Here is a 12,532-nt window from a genome sequence, read left to right as displayed (position 1 = left end):
TGGGGGAGACCATTCCATCACTAATGCCTTCCTGCCTTTAGATAATTAGCCACATTTAACCAACTAGAACAAATTTGATCTTCACTAATATTTGTGAATTTTGCTTTAGAGAATTGAACCAATGCACAAGTTGAGACTTAATAGAATCAGCAACAACTCGCCAAGACAAGGAAGTTTGATGAAAACACCGCTGATTTCTTTTTTCTTCAAATGGCCCTAGGAATAAAAACCAAGCAAACCTTAATCAATAGGCCCCAAGTTGGGAAGCTTTGCTACTAACATCATTGCAATTAAGTTGGATAAAGAGTTGGGCGGGCAAAAAGATAGACGAAACAAATTGAAGAAGAAACTCCAAATTCTCCATGAAAATTGCACTGAACCAGGAGATGATCCATACTCTCATTTTCCTGTCTACATAACAGAGAAGCCAAACAAAGAAGATTGGAACCCCTTTTATTCAAATTGTCTCTAGTAAGGATCTTGCCATGAAGGGCACTCTAAGTAAATTTTTTTTATTTTAGGAGTCCCATAATGCTTCCAGCTTGATGATGCAGCATTGAGGGGGACTCAAAGATGGTAATTGGTTGGTGCGATATGCATCCTCCCCCTCTGTGGCTCCATTGGGATTCTCTTCGGAAAATTCTTGAAATTGCCTCTCAATTTTCTTGTATTTGGTCACATTCAGAGATCTGCTAACTCGACAGCAGATGTGCTTGCCAAGTCGGGAGTAACCTTTCAATCTCTTGTTGTCAGGGATATGCTCTTGGGTTCTTTTTAATTCTCTTTGTTAATATATACATCCTTTAAAAAAAAAACATGATGATGCAGCATGATTTTCTGGAGTTCCTAAGATTTTTCCAAGAAACCATTAGGGGATGGCGACCAAATAAGCTTGTCCAATTGAGAAGATTTGATGTAAATCTGCTCCTGCTTGGCTACTAATATCCTGGCTCTCAGGTTCATCAGTTGCTGCTTGGTGCCTTAGGAATTTCTTTGTTTAGATTATTCATTTGTGTTCAGAAATTGATGCAACTGAATTCATGTCCTAAGATCAGCTAATCATCTTGCTGATGATTTAGCTAAATCTGGTATATCTCATTCGGTTGGGGATTCCATTCCCCTTGGAGTTTGAGGCTTTTCCTCTCCCCTCTTTTTAATGACATCGTCGACACCATTAAAAATGTTATTTAATTTATTAAACACTATTATATAGACAATTTCTTATTCCAAAAAATGAAAGAACAGAAAATTTAAAGTGCTTATTATTATTATTATTATTATTATTATCATCGGAATATTGAAACCTTTTACCTTGGTGAGACTAGAACTCGAGACCTCACACAAGAAGACCCCCATGTGACCATTAGCCCAAGTCAGTAGTGGTTGTTAATGATAAGCACAAATGAAAGGGAAAAAGTGTAGAATGAGTAAAAATTAAATGCTACTGATCAAAGTTACCTTTCAAAAGCTAAACTAAAAGATTGGGTGCACCTAACTTGTATGGATTTGAGTCTGCCCTTAAGCCGTTATATACATTTCTTTCTTCTTGTCTTTTTTTTTTTCAAAATTTATTTTTATTTCCAATGTTGTAAGAAGTAGACTAGCCATCAACAGGGTGGTCAACTGCAAGAATTTGATGGTCGAATTGGATGATGTCATGATGAGATCATAAATAAGATAAAAATAAAAATAAGGAGAAGGGTGGGTTGGAGCCCTTCCTCCCCAACCCCGGGGAAAATTGTGGAGGGAAGGGTCGGCAGGCTGGCGTGGTTATTGGCTTTGTCTGTAATTGCGTCAACGGGCTGGGTTTCCCTCCTCTTGGGTCTTTCAATCTGGGAACTGGAGAAGGGACCGGGTTTGGTTGAACCCAATCAATCAAATTGATTTGGTCTGGGTATGACAATAATATTTATTTCTTAATTTTGAAAAGTGCAACATGATGTTCATACTTTTGATTGTATCTTAACATATGCTACATTCCATGCTGCTGCATCAGAATGTTTATTTTGATCCATAATTTTCTTGTTATTTGTTTCTTAATTGAAACTTTAGTTATTCTGAAGAGAACTGTGCTTAACGAATTGACCTTGTACAGGGATCGGCTGAAGGCTGAGATTTTGATATCACTCGACTCTTCTACTAATACTCCAACAGGCATATTACTAGGAGCAGTGCTTCTGTTGATTAATCCAAGAGTTCCTTGGGTTTGTAAAGTTATTGGTTACCTTTTACAGAAAAACTCATTTGCACTGTTGCGAGATATTGTTCTTACAGGAGCTGTAAGCATTCCACTTACTTGTCACTTTTTGATTGTGGTTCATAAATATATATATTAGTTGAAAATTTAGTTGACAATATCAATTTCTGAACCTAACTGTTTTTGGCAAATCAAGTAATCATTAATGGTCCTTTCTAATGTTAATGTCAATTTGAGAGCATCGTTTTTGTCTGTTTGACCATATTGCAAAGCTGCTTGTAATTTATTATTTGCTAGTTGTGTCAAGACATGCTATTCTTCAAGAAGTTCATCAATGCTTGTCAAATTGTTTCATTACGGGCATTAATACAGGGAACAAGGAAGCAAGTTACTAGTGGAAAGATATCTTTTGTGGAGCATGTTCTTACTTTGATGGCATCTCATGTTGGTCAACATCCGTGTAGTTGTTCCCAGAATGATCCGCGTCTAAGTTTTTCTTCACAAATTCTTACTATACCTTTCTTGTGGCAACATTTCCCACTTTTGAAAGAGGTAATTTCTCTTGTACCTCTCCTTTCATTGAATATGTGGTGCATTGTGTCATGGAAGAATATATGAACTTTTTTGAGTTGCTTGTAACATGTTTTTTTTTTTGCTGAATTATTCCGTTCTATTTCACTATACAGCTGATTATCTCGTTTCTTGTGCATCATTTTTTTTTTTGAATAAAGCGTAAATTACATTCAGAAAGAACAAGAAAGTTGATTATCTTATGTTATTTCAGGTATTTGGTACTCTGGGATTGAGTGGATATTATCTCCACCAGATTGCATCATGTGTGCGGGGCTATTCTAATGTTCTTCCGCATGATATCTCACCTGAGTTTCCAGGTTATGCTTGTCTGCTCGGTAATATGGCAGAAATTGCTGGGGCTGCTTTATCTGCACCACACTGCAGCTTTGATATGGTAAGTTTTGTGACTGAAATTATTCTTTAAACCCTCTAGGTGATGGATTCTTGGGTTGTAAAGACCTGATAATCAGCAAAACATATGTTTTTTAAATCTATACTAGTTATTATTTTCTTTCCCACATAATTTGAAGAAATCAACCTTGATGAATGGATAAGTGCCTGCTGTTCTGAACTTTGTTTACTTGTTCCCGTCCACGGTCAAGTTCCTGAATAGGAACTGGACTTTGGTAAGGAGGCAGACTTGATGAAGGTACTGTGTTTGACATTTCTATCTTCCAACCATAATCTGCTTTCACTTTTCTCTCTGTTTGTTCTCTCTTTACTTCCTTCTCTATGATAACTACTGTTCTGGCAACCTTATTATTTATTGTGGCCAAATATGTGGAAAGACGTAAAAGTCAAATTAAATGGCAACAAAAGGACAGGAAATCTCATGAGAAAACGACAGCAAAATTGTTTGAACTTTTCTGTGCTTGTTTGAAATGAAGGGAAAAAAAAATGCTACATCATGGCTTTGCATCATCTGATGCAAATTGGTTAAACTAGCTCCTTATCTATACTATATTTGCAAATATGCTTCTGAGTAAGAATCAACATTGTGAGACACTGTGTAGCACCCTGTAGATGAGAAAGTAAGAAATAGCAGTCTGGATTGGTCTTTTGATAGGCTGGTTTGGTGGGTCCTCTGGATCCAGGTCACTGTGCTACTTAACATGAATGTGCGGGGTCCATATGTCTGTATTATAGCCGTACTTTTTTTTCTCTCTCTTTCTATATATATATATATCCCTTACATTTCGAATAATGAGGATTTTATCAAGAAAAACAAAGATTAAACATCAAAGTGAGTTGAGAGGGAGTGAAATCATGCACAACATGCTATTTCTTAACCAGGATAATGATCGGATTTTAAAGAACTTGTTAGATCCATTAACCTGTTTTCGACTGAATTCAGATTTGATTTAGGTTTGAGGTTTTACTTAAAATCTAGAAGAGCTTTAGGGTTTCTTCGCATCATGGTGTTGTTTAACTTACTTTGTAATCATAAGTAAATATTCAATCTAAAAGAATATGACTTAACAAGGACCTCAAATGCTTTAGTTCCTGTTTGCTCTGTTTTCCACTTGGGGCCGAGAACATGCACTTGGTTCAGGCCAATGGGTGAGAGAGAATGAGTAGATCTAGTTTTTTAGGCTGTTTAGATATTGCCTCTTCTGGGACTATTGCCTGGCTTATGGTTGGACATGTAGGACATAGACCTATTAATACATTTGTGGCACATAGTCGTTAATAGTTGGTGAAACCAAAAAAGTAGAGGTAAGCCAAAAAACAATACATGTACGGAAGTGGCAAAGAATGAACCATAGAAAGGTAGCCTGGCAATAAATCTAGTAGATAATTGATTGAAATGGAGGAAAAAGATTCATGTAGTGGGCCCTAATACTGTTGGGACAAGTGGCGATAGATGAACTATGAAACTATTTAATTCATCATGAAGAATGGGGAAAAAAATAATCTTGTAATGTTTTAAGAGGCATCTGTATTTATTTAACATGTCAGTTTTCTTATGTCCTGGACACTTAGTTATTCTGCAGTGTGTCTGCATGTTGCATTTAGAATTTATGTTGATGCTGAACATTTTTTTTATCCTTTTCGGAAAAAAGAAAATTATCACCATTTAGGTGTAACTTTAATAACCAATTTGGTTAACCAATATGATTATTGATCTCAAATGTCATGCCCTGCATGCTTTATATCTAGCTTCTATTTTTTTTTTTTTTTGATAAAGATGTATATATATTAACAAGAGAAAATTTACAAAGGGAGAGGGAGTAGATCCCTAACAACAAGAGATTGTAGGGACACTCTCTACTTGGTTAGCACATCTGCAGCTGAATTTGCGGATCTCAGAATGTGAAACCAAATACAAGAGAGTAGTGAGGTAATATCTAAAATCTCCCTAAAGATGTCCCAATAGCGCCATGGTGGAGGGGAAGCACACTCGCACTATCCAATGACCACCTTCGAGTCCCCTTCAATGTGAATGGGACCACTGCAATTGTCTCTGAAAACGCGAAACCCATTGAGGAGGCCATATAGCATATCTGATTTCTATTTTTTCATAAGATTTCTTAAATCTTATATAGTTTTATGTGGTGCAGGCTCAAGATTTTGCAGCTGTGGCGACATGCTTGCTGGAGGCACTACCACCTTTAAGATCATACTCCAAACAAAGTAAGGGAACTGTCCTCACCTTATTTTACGTCATGTGTCATGTTTCTGTTAATTTATTTATTAACTGCTTCTTTTTTAACAGTGATAGTATGAACTTAGTGTATTTTTATGATATTTTGCTTACAGATCCAAGGACAATTCTATCATTTGTTATTTACTTTACATATAAAAGTTTGATGAACAGATTGTAGAGTTAGATGAACATTTTATAAGTAAGATTAATTTCCTCTCCATCCGTCTTTCTAGTACACTATTATAAATATGGATTAGAGCACTTACATTTTAACGTTAGCAAGACAAGAAGGTTAAGCCCTCTCCAAGCAGCTAAATAATGCACTATAGCTAACTATGTTTTATCAAAAATATGTTTTCATCCACTGTGAATACAATGTATTTATTTATGTGGGAAGACGAAATGACGAGAACAAGAGCAAGAGCGAGAACAAGGAGACGGGAGTTGGCAACTTGAGGGCGAGCTCGACCTCAACCACAAGAGAGAGACTGGAGATCGGAGAACTAGTAAGACATACGACGGAAGGACACTTTCAAACATGATCGATATGCCAACAACCCTTCTGATTGTTGTCTTGATTTAGAAAGATCCACTAAACCACCGTGGACAACCACCCACGATCATGTTTGTGTTGGAGAACCAGCTCCACTGGATCACAGTGAAGATGACTCGACGCTTGTCCAAGGAAGAAAGTGACGACTGCTGCAACCTGGCGATAGATGTTCTTCTCCTAAGAAATTTCGGTTTGCGCCTCCACCTTCACTTTTTATAGAATAGTCGACGCTACAAGGATAACATCTCAAACGGGCAAAAAGAAATCTTCATCACCATTCCAGACACTGCAACTTCTACCTTTGTTCAGCTATTTGACCGGGTCACTTCAGAATAGCAAGCTGGTAGGAGAACTCGCGAGCTCTGAACGAGACAGATAGCATTTTACGTTTCTGTCTTTCAATGCCAGGGATGACTTGAATTTTTGGACTTGCTTTTGTGATTGTATCATATAAAACAACCCCAAGACACCCACTCAACCCCCATCACTGCTACCACCAGCTGCTGCTGCACCCATCCTCTTGCATCCCCTCCACCCACCTACCCAAAAAAAAAAAAAGAGAAAAAAAAGTGATGCATTAACTCCCACCTACACAATCACCCAACCCTCCTCCACTAGAAATACAATCGCAGCATCTATCACCTCCACCTACCCTCTCTATCCCCGCATCCTTGTGGATGGAGGGAGCAAAACTCCTCTCTCTTTCCCTTATTGCCATACCTGGCAATGGCACCACATAGGGCAAATTTGCTCAACATACCCAGCTCTCAGCTTAATAAGCTATCTTCCACTTGCCTTAGTCAACGACTTCTTGTCCTCGCTCGACGGTTGGAACTTCCACTTTCGCAGAGGATTCAATGATGAGGAGGCTGTTGTGGTCTTTTCCCTATTTGTTGATCTACAACAAATTCAAATTTGATCCCGCATCAAAGATAAGATCATCTGGCATCTTCACTATTTCATCAACATACAATCTCCTCAGGGGATGGTCCTCCGTTTCTCCCCCCCACAAGCTATCTCTCGTTTGGAAATTGGTAGCCCCTCTCAAGGTCCGCTTCTTTCTCTGGTGTGCTGCCCAAGATAAAATTCTGATTGCCACCAATCTCCACAAAAGAGGAAATAATGAGCCTTGTATCCTTTGCCCCTTCTGCAACGCTGCTGAAGAGACAACTTGCCACCTTCTTTTGCATTGTCACTTTGCCTGGCCAGTTTGGACCAATGTCCTCCATCGAACTGGAATCCAACTATACCTCCCCAACCACCTCCTCGACACCTGCCGATACCCCTGGTAAGCCTATCATCTCTTCTTGTGTTGGCCACATCCCTTGGGCCCTTTGAAAGGAATGGAATCAGAAACGCTTCAACTTCAAATCCAATAACATTATCAGCCATGTTGCCACATGGCTATCCACCAGAAAGGAGGTCAGCTTGCTCGGCTCCCCCCTTCGCCTCAGTTGGAGAGAAATTGCCAATCAATACCATTGTGGCCGACCCAATTAATCTTGCTTGGACAGCAGCAGCAACACCCCCCCCCCCCCCCCCCCCCCCCCCCCCCCTCAGGGTATTCTCAAACTAAACTTTGTTTGGAATGCTTGAGGCTGTCCTGGAATTGCTGGCTACGGGGGCGTCTTCCGTAATGCTGTGGGCCATGTCCTCATCACCTATTCTGGCCCAATGGGCCTTGCAGATTCCACGGAGGCCAAATTATTTTCTTTGCTTCAGGGGCTTATCATCTTCAAGGACTATCTCTCCGGCCCCCTTATCATTGAGGGCAGCTCCCAAGTGGTCATTACTTGGTGCTCTTCCGTCTCTTCCCCTCCTTGGATGCATTGGAATGTAATTAACAAAATCTTTGATATTCTCTCCCTTTTTGACTGTTTTTAGACTCAAGTACCAAGATCAGCTAACTCTCTAGCTGACTCTCTTGCTAAAAACAGAGCTTCCCTCCAATCCCTTGTTGTAAATGGAGTGTTCCTTTGATTTGGTTTGTTTTCTTTCTCCTCTGAATAAATTATCATTTCACTAAAAATATGTATTTATATATGTCAATTAATATAGAGAGTGATGCTCCTTGCTGCATCATTATAGTTTTATCGAACCTTCTTTCCAACCATAAAACATGCACTGAATCAAGAAAAATGTGTATTTTACTATGATAAAAAAAAGGACCAATAATTTTGCTGAACAGGTATCCCTTTGTCTGCTTTTTTTGAAGACAAGAAGAAAGAGATTTAACAAGAGAATCCCCTTTGACTGTTTGGAAATGAAATTTACATAGTCCCCAAGATATTTGCATAGTATGTACACATGCTGGCAAATAGCGATTTACACTCATCTGCACTGCTGAAAATATCACCCCAAGATATTTGCATAGTATGTACACATGCTGGCAAATAGCGATTTACACTCATCTGCACTGCTGAAAATATCACTAAATAAAAAATTTAAGTGTTTGCTAACCAAATCAGGATGTGAAAGAAGACGAAAGTTTCCCTGAAATAGCTATTATGCTTCTGTGACAATTTGGACTTCTAAGACCATTAATTCATGTTGTAGGGAAGAACAAGATGTTTGTGCCTTTTTCTGTGTTCTTGGTTAAGGTAACTAAAGATATAGATGACTGTAAGTTTCTTAATTTTTAATGGGATGTCAATATAGCTATCATTCAAGGTGCCATATAAATGGTTTGGGGGGGGGGGGGGGGGGGGTGTGGATGATGGAAGGTGTCAAGTAACTTTCAGGAAGAATAGAAAGTTTAGAGGGATCCTTTTAAGTATTGGATGATATTTTCTTTGAAATTATCCAAGATTTGACTTGTAAGTGGACCCAAACAGGCCGGTGCTGGTTGCTTCTAGTCTAGTGTGGACTGAGCCACTTAATTCTATTTTAACAATGACTGCTTCTAATTTAACTCTGCTATCTCTGGTCTGCTCCAAGATCTTGAGGGAAGTTTGTTATATATTGGATCAGCATTCTATGGAAGCCACAAGCCGTTGGCCCATTGCTTCCATTATGGATAGCATGTGGATCAATATCTTTTGTCATGGAGGTGGTTTCACCAATATAGTTTGCTGGGTTAGTAAATCATCTCTTTTTCTACTTAGGGTTCAAATATTCTTAGAGAAATTGAAGGTTTCTGTGGGGGACTAGATGTTTCCCTAGCCGTGTCATATAGCAGCATTCATACTAGCTGGTCTTGCAACTTGCTAGGGAGGAGTCAAAGCTTCAACCTTCTAGTTTTTAATCTCTTATCTACCTTCTCTTCAATTTTTTGTTTCCAGCAATGAACCTCATCATTTTTCAGAAATATAAAATTGTATTTTAGATTCCACAGTGGATGAAGATGAAATGGATGTGGATGTGGAAGTCACATGGGGAGTTCTGAATGAGAAATTAGAACACCAGATCTCAAATGCAATAGATTCACGCCTTCTTCACCAATTGGTATGTTGTTTTGTGTTTTTATTTTTCTTTGAATGTTAAACACTGCTTAGTGACACAGTTGGAAACTCCAAACAAGCTGGAAGTAGCTCTTTGTGGCTTCTGGTTTGTTTTCTGGTAGATTCCATGCTTATTCTATGCAATAAGTTCTTCGCAATTGTTCTACCAAAAAGTCACTAGCATTGTCTACATCAACTACAAGAAAGCCATTCTTGATGTGCACACCAATATATCTACATATTATCCCTAAATATCAAAAGAGAGCTTATGTCAGACTGCAAAGTTGGTAATGTCAATATATGTGATTGTAACTGAAAACAATTGACACGAACAGGTTAATGTACTATTCAGTGATACCTCGTCTCTTGATGGTTCACGTGGAGATGCAACATTCACTGCAGATGTGGTGGCTACTGGTGCAGTTTGTTCTTTTCTTCATGTTGTTTTCAGCATTTTTCCCCTCGAAAGGATTATGCCTGTGCTAGCTTACAGAACTAAACTTGTCCTGACACTTTGGAACTACATGAAGAGGTGTCATGAGAGTCAGCAGTGGCCGTCTCTTTCTGTCCAAACATCATGTTTGTCAGGGGATGCTCCTGGTTGGATCTTACCACTAGTAGTATTCTGTCCTGTCTACAAGTAAGTCATTTTACATTCATGGATAAAATAAGGTACTTCATTATTTTTTTATTCTTTATTTTGTTAGATTAATTGACATCTCTCACTTTTCCTCTTGCCCGAGTCACATGTTAGATTAAGTGTGCAATTTTGTCCTCATGCAGGTACATGCTTATGCTACTTGATAATGAGGAGTTTTATGAGCAGGAAAAACCATTGTCACTGAAAGATATAAGAGGCTTGATTATCATTCTGAGACAGGTAACTACTAAGGATAAAAACAGTTCATATTTCCTCTGAGACAGTTGATATTTCTAGGCTAAAATGTTTCACAGAAAATGCTTTTGTGTTTTTGTTTATACATTTCATTATGTTATGTCTATCACTTTCTATCTTATTTCTTGCAATTATTAAGTGGTGACTGCCGAGTCTTTCTTGGCTGAATTGAGATCTGCCAATGGCTTGGTTTACTCGCTTATCAGAGAGGGAGTGTTTCTCCAATCCCTCATTGTTAGGGACACCATATCTCAGGCCTTGAACCTTAATGAAAGCATCCTTTTTTTATTTCCTAAAAAAATGAAGAGTCTTGCTATAAGTGATCTTGTTATTGTATTTTTTTCTTCTTCTTATTTCTTGTTTTCCTCTGTTGAGAGGTCTCTCTTTGTCCTTTTTTTTATATGCCCATTATTAAAAAAAAAGAGAAATTTTAGCATTGTGTCATTCAAAATGTAGGAATGGAACTTTTAATACATTACAATTTTACTGCTCAGTTATATTTTCTTTCCACAACTCTTCTGCAGGCATTGTGGGACCTTCTATGGGTAATTCCAACAAGGTCTCCTATTTCTGTCAAGGCGACCAGCAACCTATCTGCTCGCAAGAGATTATCTGTAGATTTCATTCAACATAGAGTTGGTATTGTAATATCTGAGCTTCTAACTCAGGTATATGACACTGCTGTTGCTTCATTTTTTATGTTTCATGCCCTTTGCAATGGATTAAACCGTTTAACTTGAACTATCTTGGAACACTTGAATCATATATGATGATGGGAGTTCCTTAGTTTATTTTATTTTCAAAAGTAGTTTTGGGTTTAGCTACCTAGACATTAGATTATTCTTAGGGTCACCATCAAAAGTGTCAACTGGCTCTTACCAAACTGTAATTTGGATTTTCCTTTCTCTGTAAGAAGGTGAGAATGAAGACAGCATGAATATGCATTTACCTTCTTTCATGTTTTGATCTCCTATATGATTAGTTATGTTGGAAGTTTGCACAAATGTGTGGAGGGATTCTCAAATTGGCTCTAAGTTTACCATATTTCTAAAGGCAACCACATAGATGCCATATGTCTAAACAAGGGCAACAGAACCTTGAGAGAACTATTTAAATGAAGGGAATGATGGTCTTTTTTCTCGTTATTTAATTTACAGATAATTTTGCTAAAAAAAGTGGATCTAACTTCCGTACCTGATGCTAGGAGCCCAATCTTCCCCCAGTCAGGGAATGAAGGAGAAGTGCCCACCTCCTCTCGATGCCTTTTTGTCCAGCATGAAGATGCTCTCCTCATGGGAGAGACTATTCCTCCCATTGGGGGAGATATATTTTTCAAGGGATGGGGTAGGCCGGTCTGTCTTCTCTGGCTACTCTCATAAGAGGAGAGGATGGCATATCTCTGTGGAAAGTAGGGGAGAGGAGGGAGAGTGCCTCTCCTTTCTTCTATGAAAATCTGGAGACGAAATTGGTCCACCCCCTGCTTTCCAAAACCAAAGAGGAGAGGTGGACCTATTGCTCCCTCATTAAAATTTTATGTTTTTGATTTTGTTTTCGAAAAATTTAGATGAGGTAGTTGTAAACATTTTATGAGACTGCAATTTGGACATAATAACCTCAGGGTCATATTATTCACTAGATTTATACAGTCACATAATAACACCAGGGCCATATCGTCCACTAGATTTATATACGCGCATAATAATATCAAGGTCATGTTATCCACTAGATTTATATAGGCCCATATCCTGAAATTGGACATCTTCCGATTTGGAAATTTAACACAACTGGTTGTTAAACACCTAGCCAATACTACCCAAAGGATTGGCCAACCACTGAACCCACCGTTTAGGGGAGTCCCCCACAAATCAACGGAGATACATCTCAAGCGTCTTGTTGACCTCCTCGGTCTGTCCATTAGTCTGCGGGTGGTAGCCGAAAGAGAACACCAATTTGGTGCCTTGCAGCTTAAAAGAGTTCTTTCCAGAACATACTGGTGAAGATGGCGTCTCTGTCACTGGTAATGGACGCAGGCACCCCATGTAACCAGACAATATTATCCATGAAGAGCTGAGCCACATGAGCTGCTGTGTAGAGATGTGCCAAAGGGAGGAAATGGCCATACTTGGAGAAGCGGTCAACCACTACAAATGTAACGGATTTGCTTGAAGAGGTGGGAAGGCCATCAATGAAGTCCATAGAAATATCTGACCATACTTGTAACGGTAGC

The 12,532-nt window shown here is 38.7% G+C and overlaps 1 protein-coding gene across 2 annotated transcripts in view; it reads left to right on the top strand.

Annotated features, from left to right (window-relative positions):
• LOC137955388 (E3 ubiquitin-protein ligase UPL6) overlaps positions 1 to 12,532 on the top strand; it is a 41,497-nt gene that overhangs the window by 3,057 nt on the left and 25,908 nt on the right. The window contains exons 5-12 of one of the 2 annotated variants that reach the window (XM_068802303.1): positions 2,096 to 2,279; positions 2,570 to 2,749; positions 2,982 to 3,164; positions 5,332 to 5,404; positions 9,305 to 9,414; positions 9,746 to 10,050; positions 10,194 to 10,290; positions 10,830 to 10,973. In XM_068802303.1, coding sequence (XP_068658404.1) covers positions 2,096 to 2,279; positions 2,570 to 2,749; positions 2,982 to 3,164; positions 5,332 to 5,404; positions 9,305 to 9,414; positions 9,746 to 10,050; positions 10,194 to 10,290; positions 10,830 to 10,973 — 1,276 coding nt within the window. Of the gene's footprint in view, positions 1 to 2,095; positions 2,280 to 2,569; positions 2,750 to 2,981; positions 3,165 to 5,331; positions 5,405 to 9,295; positions 9,415 to 9,745; positions 10,051 to 10,193; positions 10,291 to 10,829; positions 10,974 to 12,532 lie in introns of both variants that reach the window. The other variant, XM_068802302.1, reaches the window with a different exon arrangement.

The sequence above is a fragment of the Aristolochia californica genome, unplaced genomic scaffold, assembly GCF_029961685.1.
Source record: "Aristolochia californica isolate CCGP_79_NKW_82.1479 unplaced genomic scaffold, dmAriCali1.0.hap1 SCAF_2, whole genome shotgun sequence".
Lineage (NCBI taxonomy): Eukaryota > Viridiplantae > Streptophyta > Magnoliopsida > Piperales > Aristolochiaceae > Aristolochia > Aristolochia californica.
Note: the sequence above shows the minus strand (reverse complement) of the source record. Positions and strands in the feature narration are given on the sequence as shown.